Source organism: Myxine glutinosa, chromosome 4 (genome assembly GCF_964187855.1).
Source record: "Myxine glutinosa chromosome 4, kmMyxGlut1.1, whole genome shotgun sequence".
Taxonomy (NCBI): Eukaryota; Metazoa; Chordata; class Myxini; order Myxiniformes; family Myxinidae; genus Myxine; species Myxine glutinosa.
Window position 1 is genome coordinate 23,522,640 of NC_136264.1, and position 18,544 is coordinate 23,541,183.

General features: G+C 47.7%; 1 protein-coding gene across 1 annotated transcript in view; it reads right to left on the reverse strand.

The window, feature by feature from the left end:
• The window catches only part of LOC137425815 (uncharacterized), a 1,363,480-nt gene that overhangs the window by 1,187,336 nt on the left and 157,600 nt on the right, over window positions 1-18,544 (reverse strand). The window contains exons 64-68 of the mRNA XM_078775194.1: window positions 13,824-14,004; window positions 11,423-11,542; window positions 9,632-9,754; window positions 4,544-4,657; window positions 2,168-2,419 (exon numbers count right to left, since the gene is read on the reverse strand). Coding sequence (XP_078631320.1) covers window positions 2,168-2,419; window positions 4,544-4,657; window positions 9,632-9,754; window positions 11,423-11,542; window positions 13,824-14,004 — 790 coding nt within the window. The remainder of the gene's footprint in view (window positions 1-2,167; window positions 2,420-4,543; window positions 4,658-9,631; window positions 9,755-11,422; window positions 11,543-13,823; window positions 14,005-18,544) is intronic.

Below are 18,544 nucleotides of genomic sequence, written 5' to 3' on the forward strand. Positions count from 1 at the left end.
CATTTTTAACAAGTACCTCTCCTTGTGATTTGTTAAAGTTTTTGTTCATACACTACATGACCAAAAGTATGCGGACACCCCTTCTAATTTGTGGATTCGGCTGTTTCAGCTACACTCATTGCTGACAGGTATACATAATCAATCACACAGCCATGCAATCTCCATAGACAAACATTGGCAGTCGAATGGGCCATACTAAAGAGCTCAGTGACTTTCAACGTGGCACCGTCATAGAATGCCACCTTTCAAACAAGTCAGTTCGTCAAATTTCTGCCCTACACGAGCTGCCCCAGTCTACTGTAAGTGCTGTTATTGTGAAGTGGAAACGTCTAGGAGCAACAACAGCTCAGCCGCGAAGTCGTAGACCTCACACAAGCTCACAGAACGGGACTGCCGAGTGCTGAAGTGGGTCGTGTGTAAAAATTGTCCGTCCTCGGTTGCAACACTCACTACCGAGTTCCAAACTGCCTCAGGAAGCAACGTCAGCACAACAACTGTTCGTCGGGAGCTTCAAGAAATGGGTTTCCATGGCCGAGCAGCCGCACACAAGCCAAAGATCACCATGCGCAACGCCAGTCGTCGGCTGGAGTGGTGTAAAGCTCGCCGCCATTGGACTCTGGGGTAGTGGAAACGTGTTCTCTGGAGTGATGAATCACGCTTCACCATTTCGCAGTCTGAATGACAAATCTGGGTTTAGCGGATGCCAGGAGAACGCTACCGGCCCAAATGCATAGTGCCAACTGTAAAGTTTGTTGGAGGAGGAATAATGGTCTGGGGCTGTTTTTCATGGTTCGGGCTAGACCCCTTAGTTCCAGTGAAGGGAAATCTTAGTGCTACAGCATACAATGACATTCTAGACGATTGTGTCCTTCCAACTTTTTGGCAACAGTTTGGGGAAGGCCCTTTCCTGTTTCAGCTTGACAATGCCCCCATGCACAAAGCGAGGTCCATGCAGAAATGGTTTGTCGAGATCGGTGTGGAAGAACTTGCATGGCTTGCACAGAGCCCTGACATGAAACCCATCGGACACTTTTGGGATGAATTGGAATGCCAACTGCGAACCAGGCCAAATCGCCCAACATCAGTGCCTGACCTCACTAATGCTGTTGTGGCTGAATGGAAGCAAATCCCCGCAGCAATGTTCCAATATGTCGTGGAAAGCCTTCGTAGAAGAGTGAAGGCTGTTTACACAGCAAAGGGGGGGGGGGGGGGTGGCAACTCTATATGAATGCCCATGATTTTGGAATGAGATGTTCGATGTAGGGGTGTCCACATACTTTTGGTCATGTCGTGTATCTGTTTGTACCTGAAGAGACTTCAAGTCTGAGCTGGAAACAAGTAAATGTGCAATTTCTCTCTTGAACACACAATATGTTCCTCTTGCCTTCTTATCTCACTTTTCTAAGAGCCTCAATCTTCAACAGAAAACATTTATTCCATCACTTTTATACTTAGTCATTTTGTTCATGACTATATAATGCATGAAATATGTGTCAATTCTTCGTTTTGGACGAGAGGAAATCCGGACATTTTTAATATGACAATTTCAATAGCATATTTTAGAGAGGGATGCTGAGTTGAGAATGTAATCGAAAACAAAGAGATGATACTTGAGGTCCCCTGCATTTTGGGTGGGATGAGAAATACGTCTATTTAATATTAAAAGCTAAATCTTGAACTGTTTTTGAAATATAGCGTACACAAGCCAAGTTACTGAGATGGTTGCTGTGGCAACATAATTTAAGCAATCACAGACATGATCTAATCAGGTTGGGATAATGTCATGAGGAATAGATGATTGGTCGGTTGGTCGGACAGAGCTCATTTTAATGTCCGTCTCCGATCTTGTCTGAGGGGCAGTGGACAAAAGTCAGAAGGAAGACAGCGTCGTTAGAATGGAGGGGACGAAAAAGGTAGAGGAGATTGAGGGGCTAGAGAAGGAAAGGGGATGGAGTGGAGTTGAGAAATATATTTCAAAATCCTGCCATGTTAATGTTGTTTCGTGAACACCAAGATGAGAAAAAAAATTACCCAAACTTCTGCTTTCTTAAGCAATGCAAGTTTGACCTTATTCCCTCCTCACCCCTCCCACCCCCCCCCCCCCCCCCCCCCCCCCCCCCCCCCCCATCCAATCGTCCCTTTTCCCAAGTATTGCTGAAAACCTTACCTTGACATTTTCCTGCAGAAACGTTTTCATATCCAGTGCGACATCTGCACAGGTAATTTCCAATTCCATTTACACACAACGTGGTGTTCGGATCACAATTGTTGGTGCTGCTGCTTTCACATTCATCAATATCTATGCAAACCAATCCATTGCCAGTAAATCCTTCCTTGCAGGTACAGTTATGGCCACCATCCGTATTGGAACAGGTTGCATTGGAATGACAATCATTGTTTCCGTCGCATTCATCCACATCTGTGAAACATGAAAGGGAAACTTTTCATAATAATAGCAGAACATTTTAACTTCCTGAATTTAGTTATTTTAAAATGAAAGATACAGCATTTTCTTGTGGCATCTTAAATGCACCAACCAGGATTTTCATTGCATGCTAAAAAAATTACATTTTCAGGCTGATATAATAATTTGTTGAGCAACAACAGGGGATTGCACTGACATTCGGGTAGTAAGTATAACAAGGAATAAGAAGGAAATTATATGCAGGAGGAGGCCATTCGGCCCATCGTGTCTGTGCCACACCAACACCAGATTAAATAAATCCATCAAAACTCCAATTAATTGGGGTAATGTGAATAGAAGTGGGGGATAAGAAAAGTGGGGCAGGGCTCACGGATATCACAACGGTGTGAAAAAATGGGGAAAATGTATTTTGTGTTTTTTTTTTGTTGCTCTTTTGGAGGTGTGGGGGACGGTAGTTTTTGGGTAAAGAATATACAACAATGACCAGACACACTCTCCATTATTGAGACCCTCTCACGGACATCAGACTCAGTACAGATGAACACAATCACCAGATCCATGATACAAAATCTACTTTCAAATCCTGGCAATATACAATACAATACAATGTCTCCTGGCTTACAATACCTCTATCTGCAATGCATTGAGGTACCTAAGTCCAATTTGAACCTTTCTACTGTTTCTGCTGTGATTACCTTTCCAGACAGACCATGCATTAACCACTCTCTGAGTGAAAACCCTGGCCTTAACACTGTCTTAACTCTCCTCTTCCTTACTCCCAGGTCCTATCACTGTCTATTTTGCTGAATAATTATTCTGCACTTATTTTGTTGATACCCTTCATTATCTCAAAACATTTCCATCATATCCCCTCATAACCACTTCCTTTCTGATGTATAAAGTCTTGTCTCCTTCATCAGCTTCTCATAGCTGAATCTAACTCAATGCAGAATCAATCTAGCAGCCATATGCTGAACCCCATCTTTGGCAACTATGTCCTTCCTGAGATGTGGTAACCAAAACTGCACAAAGCATTGCAAATGAGTACTCAATAAATTCCTGTACAGCATTAAAACTACCTCCTTTGATGCATATTAATTTATCCCCCAATGAATACAACCAAAACAGGGCTGAACAGTTTACATGTGGTATTCCAATGACAGGCCGGATCTGCATCTGTACCTTACACAAAATCTAATCATCTGGTTCTTGTCACCTACCCAAATCATCCACCAAGGTTTGACAGAACTCGTCCACAACTTTTTTAAATGTCAAAATGTCATGCGATATGTCGTTTTGGCCCAATCTCTCAATGGTGAAGAATCGCTTAAAAAAAACTCTCCGATTCGGATCTTCACTAAACTGGAATCAATTCTTCCTTGTCACATACCCAACCTGTCCACCAAGTTTCGTTCCAATCCTTCCATAACGTTTTGAGATATCGTGCTATATATTTGTTTTTGGCCCGACCTCACAATGTAGAAAAACCACTTAAAAATTCTCTGATCCGGATCCGGGTTCGAATCTTCACCAAATTTGAATCAATCATTTTCTGTCACACATCCATCCCGTCCACCAAGTTTAGTCCAAATCCGTCCATTTTTTTTTGGGTTATGGGTGGTGCCATCTTCCGGGCCATCTCGTCTTGCAGGGCGGCCATTTCTTGAGTGTTCAGTCCTCTTCAGGGCACTGCAGTTTATTTAATACTGTGGTCTGCAGTTAATGGTTAAACGGCCCATGTTAAATGTATTTTATCAGTGTGCAGTGCTTTCTTAGTGCCCAAGTCCTCCACCTGGCCTCACCTGTACATGAAGTTTTACACAACAGAACCTTATCCTATTCTGCTCGGTTTACAGTCCTCGCTTTCTCAGTGCACATTTTACCATGCAACTTATTGCTGACAAATCCATGATACATGAGTAAACCTAACCTACTCGATACATGGTTCATACTATTCTCAGCACAATGAGCTATGCATCCCCCAGACCTTCTTTCCACAAAACAATATCATTTCAAAAGCCAATCGTTAAATGTGCCGGGGCAATTCTATTTATGACAGGGATTTTGTTTATTTTATATAAATCTGACCATATGGATTTGTATTAGAGAAAAACTCACCCATGCAGGGATCTCCTTCGTAGCCTCTCTCACATGAGCAATTATAAGAACCGATCACGTTCAGGCATGTTGAGTGATTTCCACAGACCTTTTGAGTTGTACATTCATCAATATCTGATACAGAAGAAATTTAGAACAAAAGTATTAAACTCATATCATCACATTCTCCAAAATTAAATAATAAAAAACAAAACATGAAGAAATGTCTTCAGACAGAATGCAATGATTAAACAATACAAAACCATCTCAGACAATACCATCTGTCCCATAAAATCTATTTGGATATAAAATGATTATTGAGAGAAATTATTAAATCTCTCTTGTATAATAATTTATTAATTGTTTCAATGTGTGTAGCAGTCTTTTCATGGGGCAAGTTATTCGGGGTAAACAGTGGAGGTGTAGCGGCTACCGCTGGGTTTACACAATCGCCATGCACCTACCAAGGACGCGGAGCGATCACCATGCCGGGCTCGTCCAGGACGCCCGGGCAGGCCCGCTCTCAACTTGTCAGGCCTCAGCCAGGACGCCCGGGCATGCCCCCTCTCGCCTTTCCCGGGCAAACGCTCCGGGATAATGTGTATATATATTGCTGCCAGATAAATGGGCTTTTCAGAGTACCCGAGTTGTTTTGTGACAATAAAGAAACTCGGACGAATTCCAGCTTTTTGTCGCGTCCATTCTTCCGATTGACGTGGGAGCACAGCTCCTACATTGGTGACCTACCGACATGGACACGGCAGTTGCCCTCAAACTGCCTACCTTCTGGGAGGCTCACGCGGCGGTTTGGTTCGCCCAGGCGGACTCCCTGTTCGCCCTGCGAGGCATCACGGCCGACGACACCCGCTTCCACCATGTGGTAGCAGCGCTCGGTTCAGCCACCGCGGCCCGCGCCCTGAGCCTCCTCGAGAGACCGCCAGCCGCTGACAAATACGGCGCGATTAAAAAGCTCCTCCTCGACGCTTTCACCCTCTCATCGGCGGAACGCGCACGGCGCCTGCTCGACCTGCCCGAGCTCGGCGACACGCGCCCGTCCGAGCGAATGGACTACATGCTTTCGCTGCTCGGCGAGCACTCTCCGGCATGCCTTTTCCGGGAGCTGTTCCTCCGTCAGCTGCCTAGCCCGGTACGCCTCGCCCTGGCAAGCACGACGATCACGGATCCCCGCGCCCTCACCAGGGAAGCCGACAAGATCTCCGCGGCAGGCCAACGCATTGCAGCAGCGACCTGGGGCCCACCGCCGTCCAACGCAACGCCCATGGCGCCCGAGCACCCGGCACGGTCGACGACCGAACTGCCGACGCAATTGGCGGCCGCTACGCCGAGCCGACCACCTCCAGCACGACGACCGGGGCCTCTACCTGACCAAGCGTGGTGTCACTGTCATGCCAGGTTCGGACAGAAGGCCTGGACATGCCGACCCCCGTGCACCTTCGGCAAGCCGGGAAACGGCCGGGCCGGCGTTCATTGCCAGCCATGAGCGCCGGCCACACGGGCAACTTACTTTTCATCATGGACAAAGCGTCCGGACGGCGCTTCCTGTGCGACACGGGCGCCCAACTGAGCGTCATACCAGCCTCCGATCAGGACAGGCAGTCCGCGGTTTGCGGCCCCTCCTTGGTTGCGGCCAACGGATCGGCCATCCGCACCTTCGGCCCGTGCAACGTCACCCTCTGCTTCGGCGGCCAACGCTTTAATTGGACTTTTGTAACCGCAAGCGTGCCCATGGCTCTGCTAGGCGCCGACTTCCTCTGCGCACACGGACTGCTGGTGGACGTCCAACGGCGTCGCCTCATCAACGCTGAGACCTTCAGCTCCCTGGTATGCAGGTTGAGCAGCTCCGCTCCGACCGAGCTGGCATGCGCCCTCCCGGTGGCGAACGAGTTTGCTCGCCTGCTCACGGAGTTCCCGGCCCTCACGCGGCCGACGTTTTCGGCCGTCGCAGTACGACATGGGATCGAGCACCACATACCAACCACGGGCCCACCGGTCTACGCCAGAGCCCGCCGCCTCGACCCAGCCAAGCTCGCCATGGCCAAAGCCGAGTTCGACGCTTTGGAACACCTCGGCATCGTGCGGCGCTCCGATAGCGCGTGGGCTTCGCCACTACACATCGTCCCAAAACCAGGGGGCGGCTGGCGCCCATGTGGCGACTACCGCCGCCTTAACGACGCCACCACCCCCGACAGGTATCCGATCCCGCACATCCAAGACTTCTCCGCCCGTCTGGCAGGATGGGTCATTTTTTCAAAAATCGATCTAATACAGGGATATCACCAGGTACCTGTCAGGGCGGCCGACGTCCCTAAAACGGCCGTCATCACGCCGTTCGGCTTATTCGAAATTCCTGCGGATGCCGTTTGGCCTCAAGAACGCGGCTCAGGCGTTCCAACGCTTGATGGACGGCGTGCTGCGTGACCTGCCGTTCCTCTTCGTTTACCTGGACGACATCCTCGTCGCCAGCACGTCCCGGGCCGAGCACCTCCTCCACCTCCGAACACTGTTCGGGCGCCTCAGCGAGCACGGCCTCATCGTCAACCCGGCCAAATGCCACTTCGGCACGACGGCCGTTGATTTTTTGGGCCACCACATCACCAAGAACGGGGCCGTGCCGCTGCCAACCAAGGTCGAGGCCATCACCCCGTTTCCGCGTCCCCGCTCCATAAAGGCCCTGCAGGAATTCCTGGGAATGGTGAATTTCTATCACCGCTTCGTGCCCCGTGCTGCTCAACTCATGCAGCCCCTCTACGAAGCCCTCCGGGGCAAGCCGGCCAAGCACGACATCGTCTGGTCCGCAGCAATGGACGCGGCCTTCAAAAGCTCAAAGCGGGCCCTCGCCGACGCAACACTGCTCGCTCACCCGGTGCTCAACGCTCCCATCGCCCTCACCACGGATGCCTCCGACTACGCGGTGGGCACCGTACATGAGCAATGGGTGAAGGGGCTTTGGCAGCCACTCACTTTTTTCAGCCGGCAGCTCCGGCCGAACGAGCTCAAATATAGCACGTTTGACCGTGAGCTCCTCGGTCTACACCTGGCCGTTCGCCATTTCCGCCACCTCCTGGAGGGCCGACCCTTCACGGCGTTCGTCGACCACAAGCCGTTGGTTTACGCAATGGCCAAGGTCACGGAGCCGTGGTCGGCCCGCCAACAGCGCCACCTCTCCGCCGTGTCGGAGTTTACCACAGACATCCGGCACGTCGCCGGCAAAGACAACGCCGTGGCCGACTGTCTTTCTCGGGCCAGCGCGAACGCGGTCCACCTCGGCGTGGACTTCGCGCTTATGGCGGCGGACCAAACCACCGACACCACGGTGCAATCCCTCCGGGTGGCGGACACGGGCCTCCGCCTGGCCGACATCCCCTTCGCGGACACTGTCCTGCTCTGCGACGTCTCCCAAGGCCAGCCTCGCCCCATCGTGCTCGCTACCTGGCAACGCTGCATCTTCGCCTCCCTCCACGGCCTTTCCCACCCGGGCCGGAAAGCTTCCCAGAAGCTGGTGTCGGCGCGATTTGTCTGGCACGGCCTTCGACGGAACGTCCGCGATTGGACCAGCACCTGCACAGCCTGCCAACAGGCCAAGGTCCACCGACACACCCAGGCCCCGCTGGCACCTTTCACCGTGCCCGAACGACGTTTCGACCACGTCAACGTGGACCTGGTGGCGCCCCCTCCCCTCATCACGGGGTTTCACACACCTGCTCACCATGGTGGACAGGACCACCAGGTGGCCGGAGGCCGTTCCCCTCGTCTCCACCACCACCGCCGACGTGGTGCAGGCTTTCATCGCCACCTGGGTCGCCCGCTTCGGCGCACCGGCGGACATCTCGTCGGACCGCGGACCGCAGTTCACCTCCGAGCTGTGGGGCGCGGTCGCCCGCAACCTGGGGGTCAAGCTACACCGTACTACGGCCTACCACCCCCAAGCCAACGGGTTGTGCGAGCGATTCCACCGCTCCATGAAGGCCGCGCTCATGGCCGGCCTTCAGGACAGTGGTTGGGCCGACCGGCTGCCGTGGGTCCTTTTGGGCCTCTGCACGGCCCCCAAGGAGGACCTCTGGGCATCCACCGCCGAGCTTGTCTACGGCCAGGCGCTACGCGTCCCGGGCGAATTTGTGCCCGACGCTACCAGTCCCTGGTCCGCAGCTCACCAGCGCTCGGACCTCCAAGAGGCCGCCCGACGGTTTGCCCCCGTGCCAACGTCCCACCACGGTGACCACCAGTCCTACGTCCCCCCAGCGCTTCGCACAGCGGAGTACGTTTTTGTGCGCCATGACGCACATCGGGGGCCACTCCGGCCGCCGTATGACGGGCCCTTCCGGGTCCTGCGACGGGACGACAAGTCGTTCGTCATCGACATCGGCGGCAGGTCGGACCGGATTACGGTGGACCGCCTCAAGCCGGCGCACGTGGACATCGACCAACTGCCACGGTTGGCCCTTCTGCCATGGCGAGGCCGCCCCCCGTCCACGGTGCCCCCCACTCGACCGCCCACCACCACACCGGACCCCCCCCCCCCACGACCTGCCAGGGGTCGCTTCGGCCAGGTCATCAGGACCCCCCTTAAATTGACCCTGCCGGTGCAAGTCGATTCTGGGGGGACGTGTGTAGCGGCTACCGCTGGGTTTACACAATCGCCTTGCACCTACCAAGGACGCGGAGCGATCACCATGCCGGGCTCGTCCAGGATGCCTGGGCAGGCCCGCTCTCAACTTGCCAGGCCTCGGCCGGGACGCCCGGGCATGCCCGGGCACGCCCGGCCATGCCCGCTCTCGACTTGCCAGGCCGCGGCCAGGACGCCCGGCCACGCCCCCTCTCGCCTTTCCCGGGCAAACGCTCCGGGATAATGTGTATATATATTGCTGCCCGATAAACGGGCTTTTCAGAGTACCCGAGTTGTTTTGTGACAATAAAGAAACTCGGACGAATTCCAGCTTTTTGTCGCGTCCATTCTTCCGATTGACGTGGGAGCACAGCTCCTACAGAGGCATCACAAAAGCTCCCAACTGGGAGTAACAGATTACTATTAAAATTAATCTGATCAAGATCGAGTTAAAATAATTCAGCACAGGAATCAAACCAACACACCTTGGCAGGAAATATCACCGTTTCCGACAAATCCTTCCCGGCAGGTGCAGTTGTAGGTTCCATGCAGGTTCAAGCAATCGGCATTTTTCACACACACAGTTGAATTGTCACATTCATTAATATCTGTTGGAAAAAGAAAACAAAGTTTATAAAGCAGTCATATATATTTTAGACTTGAAGAACATGCAGTAAATTAAATGTTGTTGTCCACAGAAGCTGAAGAACTTTCGAGGAGATGATAGCAGTAATTCTGCAAATCCGGATCACGATCTCACTGCACTATTTTTACCCCTGATTTCAATGATTAATCTTTGTTTTTAAACCAACATATTAGTTGTTTAATTTGGATGTTTTAGGTTTACATTAAGGTGGTATAATTGCACAGTTTTACAATGTTACTCCAGAGACAATTGTCAGTATGTTGTTCTATCACATTATTTCATATGTACATCAGTTTGACTCATTATTCACCGACTTTGAATCAGCAGAAATTACTGGTTTGTTCTGAATCACAAGATTAACCTGTGCTGGAGAATCATTCTTTCTGGATTCAACGTTCACTTTGAGGCTTTTGCATCTGAGGAGCTCATTTAGCCTCGTCCATTACCAAGGGTCAGGAGAGGATATTGAAATAGGTCTTTATGACAGTCAATATGTGAGTGCACATGCAGATCTACTTTCATTTACATTGTTCACTTCCAATTAAAATATAATCTATATGCCGCATTGAGGCTCTGCCATTGAGTCAATGTCCCGTCTTGTTAATGAAAAAGCTTGTGCCCATTCTTGATTTTTCAGTGACCACAAGACAAGAAGTTTGAGTGTAAAGGGAGCAAACGTAAACCGGACACGACATGCTGGAACGATCATGTGATGCCTCAATTAGTAAAGCGTGTTGAAGCAAGATTGCTTGAGTTCCAAAAAAGGATGTTACATTTACACGATCCATGCATGTATTAAACATGTCAAAATATTGTGCTCATGAAGCATGAAGAAACTAAAGCAAAGAAAAAGAATACAAGACAACCAAAAATTATGAAGGTATTCGGAAAATATAGAGATTTCTTACACTGATGTAAGGTTTGTAATAGTACGTAACGACAAATGCATGCACCCGAAGGAAATTGAACTGGGAAACCCACATCTTTACCCAGGATAATAGATGCGAATGCAAGCACAACAACCCAAGTTTATGAGAATAACTCTCGCCCCCTGCACAATTGTTACGATCACAAACAATGGGTGGTATTCATACTGGAGCAGCAGCCAGACACATATTGAGGCAAAAAAATCAGATATTTTTGTACAAATATATTATCGAGAAATAAGAGGATCAAAACTTTAAGAATAGAGCTCTCTCCAATGATAAACATTGTATTTGGCACTTTGCTATATGGCAGCCAAAAAATATTGTCTCTTGTGTGGAACACAACATCACACATGATGATGGTTCAAAACCAGGAACTCTACACTTTTGGTTAGAAAGGCAGATTAATACCCATGAATTGTTTCCTGCTTTAATTGACGTTCTCAACATCAACCTGGCTACAAGTGAGATAAAGAGAGTGGAACAGTCACCGTTTTTGTAATTATACAGACAAGGTTAGTGATGAGTATAAACAAATGTCCAGGTGAAATTTGAACTGAATGAAATCCCTTCTCCTGTGACACACATTAAAACTGTCAAACCAGCATTCACATGAAAAATATTGTGCACCATTCCATTCAACTTACCATATATTTTAAAACTGCAATGTACCATCTCCTCCATTCATAAAAGCAATTGCCTACCTTCACATTTGTTGGAGTCAGACGCTGAAACATTGTAGCCAGAATTGCAGCTGCAGTTGTAACCACCATAAATGTCGATGCAATTCTGCTCACATGGGTTGTTCTTGCAATCATCATCATCTGCAGGATCATAACAATTTGTTTATTTTATTTTACCTTTCTTTGTGATTTGCTTCACATATTGCACGGCATAAACATGGCTATTCCATAACCCGAACCTCATTGGAATCAGAAAGCTTTGCAGACTTATGGACCGTTTCCTTGGAAGCCGTGTACCAGGTATTTTCTTGGAAGCCATGACACAGAGAACAAAGTTACAAAAGCACCGTACAGTGTGTTTCAAAGAAAATAGATAACAAGATCATAGCCGGACCAGGAACATAAATTATAGCAAGGGTTATTTGGCTTATTATAATCACTAGTGAGGTACCCGTGCTATGCACGGGTGGGAGGCCAGAAGCAAACAGACAATGCAGAAACGGTGAATGCTAAAGCATGAAACCAATAAATTCCACATTCCTGTCGCACCTTCAGTCGCACGTCAGACATGGACAGCAAGTTCGTGAAGGACTTCCATGAAAAACATACCAGTTTGCAAACAAACGGGTACGTTTGTTCCATACCCAGTCAATGGCAAATCTGTATATGGTGATCTGCGAATTTATCGTTTAGAAAGTAGAAACCATCACGGAATTTCGTCATTCACTTGAACTCGATATCTCTTTTTTCATTCCAAACAGCATAACTCCAATCACAAATATACATTAATATAATAAACCTTTAACAACATTTGTGACATAAACAAATATTTAAATCCTGATGTGAAGTTCCGTACGGTTGGGTGAATACAATTACGAATTCAAAATCGTAATTGTATTCACTAAATTCCAATCATCAATTGATACTTTAACAAAACGATTAACAGGATTAACGTTGAACGATTTAACATTACGATTGAATGACGGTTGTATTTGGATATTATCAAACCCACGCAGTGCCGTCATCTGTCCACTTCCACATTCGCGGCAGGTTGATAATTCTCATCAAAATCTAAACAGTATTTGTAGAATTTCAATAAAAGCCAAATCACTGTTCATATCGGTAAATATTATTCCATCGTGTTTGGAAAAACTGGAAAATTGGAAAAAATGGAAAAACAATAGAGCCTATTTTACTCCATGGGGTCCCAGGATTACCCACCCAAAATATTGTTGCGATCGGTTCAACCGTTTTTGCGGTACCTTCGAACGGACGGACGGACGGACGGACATTTGGTGAATTATAGTAATATTGATAATATAATCTTTATCAGATCGTTGGGTAACCTTTGATATGATAGTTTTCTATGGTGGTGTGGAAGGGAACCTCCACTTAACAAGATGACTCTCTGTTTTAATGTGCAGTGTTATCTCCTGCGGATTCCCAAATTAATACTTAAAACATAATGACATCTTCCAGATTAATTGTTCACCTCATCAGAACACTTATTATAAGTCTCTTGTTATATATTGATCATCATGAATGCATTGTATATTATAGACTGGGTTTCGAAAACCCAGTGAACTAATAATGGAGTAAAAGGAGAACAAGATTTGCAGGGGAATACTACGTCTTTAAAAAGTGAACTAATGCAATTCCCAGATGCAGGCAAAATTCCTTGATCACCAAGCCATAGTCTTATCTTCTTGCTTGTCTTTCCTGGCTTACAGGGAAACATTAACCAGACACAGTAGGGGCGTCATTGAACAGACATCACATGATTCAGTCTGGCTATGAATCCTATATAATCCAAGTGTTGAATTGCTTGGGTACAGATCTGTTGAAGACGTGTGTACTAGGTGCTTTCCGTTGTATCTCTGAAGTAAGTGTATGCTGTTATATGAACGTATTTCCATGATATCCTTGAGTATGATCTGTCTCAAATAATAAATCTGAAGAATTGAATGAATTGCTTGGACATTGGATACCTTTAATTTTGAAGCATCAAAATTAGCTTCAACAGTGGAAAGTGGAGGTTTTTGTCCCAAATAGTGTCCCAAAGAGCAAATCTGTCTTTGGATGGCTTATTTGTTAATCTCGCCAATGTAATACAATACGGTAATAATTCTCCACCACTGAGTGGCAGTGAATAATTATTCCTTCCAGTTGTTTGATTGTTAAAGCAAGAGGACAATTTGTGGCAAAAGTGTGCAGAGTAATTCATTTTTTGAGCAATTTCAGTTTGTTTTAAGCAAGATAATTAACGATTGCATTATTTAAACCGGAGAATGTATCCACTGGCATGTTGGTTGTGCTGAAACATTCCCACAGAAGAAACATGACAACTACACGCGATATTGTACATATTTTTTTCCAAGTGTGCATAACAGCGGATTGTTTAACTTGTACCAGCAAATCTTACCAAAGCACTTGGTGCCATTCCCAACAAGCCCGGGTGGGCACGAGCTGCAGTTGAAGCCCAATAAGGGAGCTTTAAAGTCTGTACAGTTGACTCCAGGAAAGCATGGGTTGCTTGCACACGAGTCGATGTCTTCACTGCAGTTTGAGCCAGTGTAGCCTTGAGTGCAATTGCAAGACGCAACCTGCATACAAGGAAATAGATGTTTGTAGCCACCAGTGAGGTATACATTTTTGCAAAAAAAAGGTTCACAAACACAGTAAAAACCTTTCTATGGAGAACCATGAAAGACGAGGGTGGATGTGTGTACATAAACAAACACAAACACACAAACCCTTCCAACGGTTGAGGTCACGTGGCGATTTCCAAGCTTTTTCTTCACTTCAACATCTGCAGTGACCAAAGCGAGTGGATTCTAGCTGAAACGTCGGCTCTACCAACTTGTAAGTCCAGTTTCTGTCACATTCTACTCTTAGGACCCCTATTTTTGTGTACTATTTTGAATTGAAATTGACAGGTCAAATTATATCGTATATTATTTTAAAGTAGCCAACACAAGATGGTGGGGTTTGTACAGTAGAACCGCAATTTAATGGCCTGCATTTCCCTGGTGTTGGCTTAGCGGTTAGGGTGCCGGCTTAGGATCCTAGGATCCTGGGTTCAAATCCCGGTCGATCGCTGAATTAACGCCAGGGGGGTTGACTCAGCCTGTTATCCTTCCGAGGTCGGCAAATTGAGTACCAGCTTGCTGGGATGAATGATCCCGGTGTGTACCCCGGTTTAGAATAGGTACACTGTATCCCTGCGCATCGTAAGAGCGTGACCAAGGGTTGGCGTCAGGAAGGGCATCCGGCCAAAACAACATTGCCTCAAACAGGGAACCATGATTGTCATGGGGCCCGCAAGACTAACCCCCGCTCTAACGGGGAAAATGGCCTTAAAACGATCATTCATTCAATGGGGGGGAAGGGGTGTCCGTTAATGCTGAAAGTCCGTTGAATCGAATGGTTGTTTTCTAATGGTAATCAACACCCCACTATGCATAATGGACATTATTAAACAGTTATACAGTAGATGTATGTTATAACAAGAATGACAACACTGTGATCACAAGCTGTGACACAATATATATATTTTTTGCTTCCTCTGTCCTATCAACTCCATCATCCTTGCTATTAAAGGTATTATACAATTCATCTCTGAAGGTCTTCATGGTTGGGTTCAATATCAATTACAAGTGTGAAAAACAGCTGGGTCTGGTTTCAGGCAACGAATGCACCCACACTGAACAGGAGCGGCAGGAAGGGTTATGTTATTTTTCCATTGTGGGGTATATAGATTACAGTAGATCTAGGCTCGGGCCTCAAGAATGTCAGAGGTGTATTCAGTTAACAAGTCCCCGCCCTCCCGCTCTCTCTGTCGTAATAAACCATTTGTTCATAAAAAACCTGTACGTGGTCATTCAATCAGGTATAGGACTTGTCATTAAGTGCGACAGAATTGGCTTTAAAAATCCGACAATGGGCCGACTGAGAAACGCGTGTTCAAAGATTACCTATATAGCTGTATGCGATCATTCAAATTGAATGTGATCAGCACTGAAAATGTTGTCCGTTAAATCCGAAATCCATTAGATCGAGGTCCGTTTAACCCTCTGGAGTCTACTATTCACTTGTAATTGCGCGGTAAATTTCAATGCGGTTAGAGCCGATTAATTCAGCTCGTAGACATTTCGGCGCATGCGTGAAGCCGATAGAATCGGCTTGAAGACTCCAAAGGGTTAATCGAGGCTCCACTGTACTTGTTTAATAACATGTAGAACAAAGACATTGGTAGGTGAGAGACAGATCGATGGAGTAACATTAAAAACCAAAAGCTCTTCAGGCTTTGTGTCGACTGATTTTTTTTTTGTATACAAGATCGAGGCTCGTGAAAGAGCCAACATTAATCACACAAAAAGTCAACCGACACATAAACCATATAATAAGGGGAGCGGTAGACAAGATGGGGAGAGAGGGGGAAGGACACAAACACAACATTTGAGAGCAGGGACATCGAGAGATCTGTGGGAGGGAGAGGGCTTGGGGGGAGGTGGGAGAGGCATAAAACATGTGGACACTGCAAGGACTTCCAGGAAAGAAGATGGAATTTCAAAAAAAGTGGATCTGGGGTGAATTAGCGGGGGTAGAAATGATCAAGGTTTTGGATGGGGGAAGATAAGAGATGGTGGTGAACAGCTGTTTTAAAGACCTGGAGGGAGGAGTTGGACTGAAGGGAGTGGGGGAATTTGTTCCAGAGGCGGGAGAAAAGAGGAATGAAAGAGTGAAGGTGAGCAGAGAGCCTAGATTTTGGCATTTTAACCATAAGAGGGTTGCTGGCAGATCTTGTGCGACCTGTAGGAATATTTGGGGGACAGAGTACAGAGAGAGCTGGGGGAGCAAGGCCGGAGAGGAGTCGGTAGAAGACAGAAAGACTACCAACCTGCCTGCGGTGAGTAAGTGAGAGGCCCTCGGAGTTAGCTTCATCGCGGGAGATTCCAATGATTCTGAACGCTTTGGTTTCAACAGCGTGAAGCCGAGCTAGGTGTGAGGCAGGAGCACCGGCCCAGAGGGGAGTGCAGTATTCCATTGTGCTGCGGATGAAAGCTTTGTATGTGGTGAGGAGCTCAGGTGTGCCAAGGAAGGACTTCGCACGACGGAGGATGCCCAGTCGGTGACTGGCTTTGGAGGCCAGCTTGGAAATGTGGTTTTCCCAGGAGAGATCATGGCAGATAGTGAGACCCAAAAGCTTGAGCGACAGAACTTCTTGGAGAGGATTGTTGAGAAAGTAGATGGGAGGGTTGTCCAGTCGGTCTTTTCGGATAGACATAGTAAGTGTGTGAGATTTGTCAGGATTGAAAGACATGTTCCACTTGTTTAACCAGACTGTGATTTTGTCCAGGTCTGCAGAGAGTGAGGAGGCTGCAGATTGCCGATCTGAGGGATGAGGAATGGAGCGGCAGAGTGTGGAGTCATCAGCAAAGAGATAGAGAGGATTTTCTGGAGAGTTGGAGAGATCATTGATGAAGACCAGAAAAAGCACAGAGCCCAGAACACTGCCTTGGGGAACTCCAGCCTGAACAGGAAGGGGACATGAGAGAAATCCATTCAGGGCCACACGTTGACTATGACCAGAGAGGAAGTCCACAAGCCATGCATGGAGATTTCCATGGATACCATAGGAGGAGAGTTTGGTAAGCAGAGCTGGGTGCCAGACCATATCGAAGGCACATGATATGTCAAGGGAGACAGCTCTGATTTCCTGTTTGGCATTGAGGACCTCCATCCATTGTTGAGACAGCAGAAGCAGCATGTCCAGAGTAGAATGACCTGGTCTGAATCCAAATTGATGATTGGAGATCAAGCCATTGGAGAAGAGGAAGGATTTGATATCCAAAGCAATGACGGATTCCATGACTTGGCTGATAATTGGGAGCAGGCTGATTGGTCTGTAGTTGCAAGGATCTGTTTTTGCACCTTTTTGTGTAAAGCGGTAATGTTGGCTGATTTCCAAGATGCTGGCAGCTTACCTTGAGCAAAAGAGAGGGTGAAAAGAATAGAGAGAGGGTGAGGTAGAGCGGCAGAGCAGGATTTTAGGACCCGTGTGCTGATGCCGTCTGGTCCAGTTGTAGAATCAGAGTCGAGGTTTGACAAAAACATCTCCACCTTGTCAGGAGAGAAATACACAGAGTCCAGGAGCAGTTGGGTTCGACTGGGTAAGGTGGGAACAGAGAGAGATGGGTTTGGGACACCAGATTTTGAGGCAAACACAGAGTTGAGGCATTCGGCTTTGTCACGTGCGGTGTCAACTGTGTAGCCATTTGAGATAAGGGAGGGGATGGAGGGGGAACAAACACCAGAAACGGATTTGACCAGATGACACCAGGATTTGGAGGAAGCAGACAGGTTTGAGAGTTCATTCTTGAGTGTGGAGAGATAGTGCTTCGTGGCACTCCTGAGGGTAGACACACACTTGTTCCGAGCTTGGTGGAAGGAACTGAGATTGCCTTCAGTTGGATTTGCCTTCCAAGAGGCAAATGCAAGCTGTTTCAGGGAAACTGTCTCACCAAAAGATTCAGTGTACCATGGACGGGAGGAAGGGTAAGACAACTGAAGACGAGATGGGATAAATCTGTGCATGAGAGAGAGCAGTTTGCTTTTGAAGAATTCCCAGGAAGAATTGATGTCAGAGGCAGTAGAGATGGGAGACCAGTCCAGATGAATGATGGCTGCTTGAAGACCATGCAGTCGGCCTGAGTGAAATGGCAGACTCATTGACGCTGAGGAGGCTCTCTGAGAATGGCCAGAGAGATGTCCATTTTAACAAGCACATGATCAGAAAAACCGATTGGAGCAGAAGAAGAGCAGCAGATATTTGCAGGGAGGTTTGTCATAACCAAGTCTCGAAGAGAAGATACTTCATTGACTGAGATCCGGGTCGGGAAATTGACAGATTGTGTCAGTCCCAATGAGTCACAGAAGTCCTTCGCTGAGGTGCCATGACTGGTGAGAGAGGAACCCACACCCAGCCAGCTGGCATGATGACAGTTGAAGTCACCACATATGAGGAAGAGAGAGTTGGGATGAGTGGATAGAAGTTGGTCCATGTTGTCAGACAGCGAAATGTAAATGGAGTCATCACTGTTTGGAGGATGGTACAGAACACATATGAACAAAAGGTGGGAG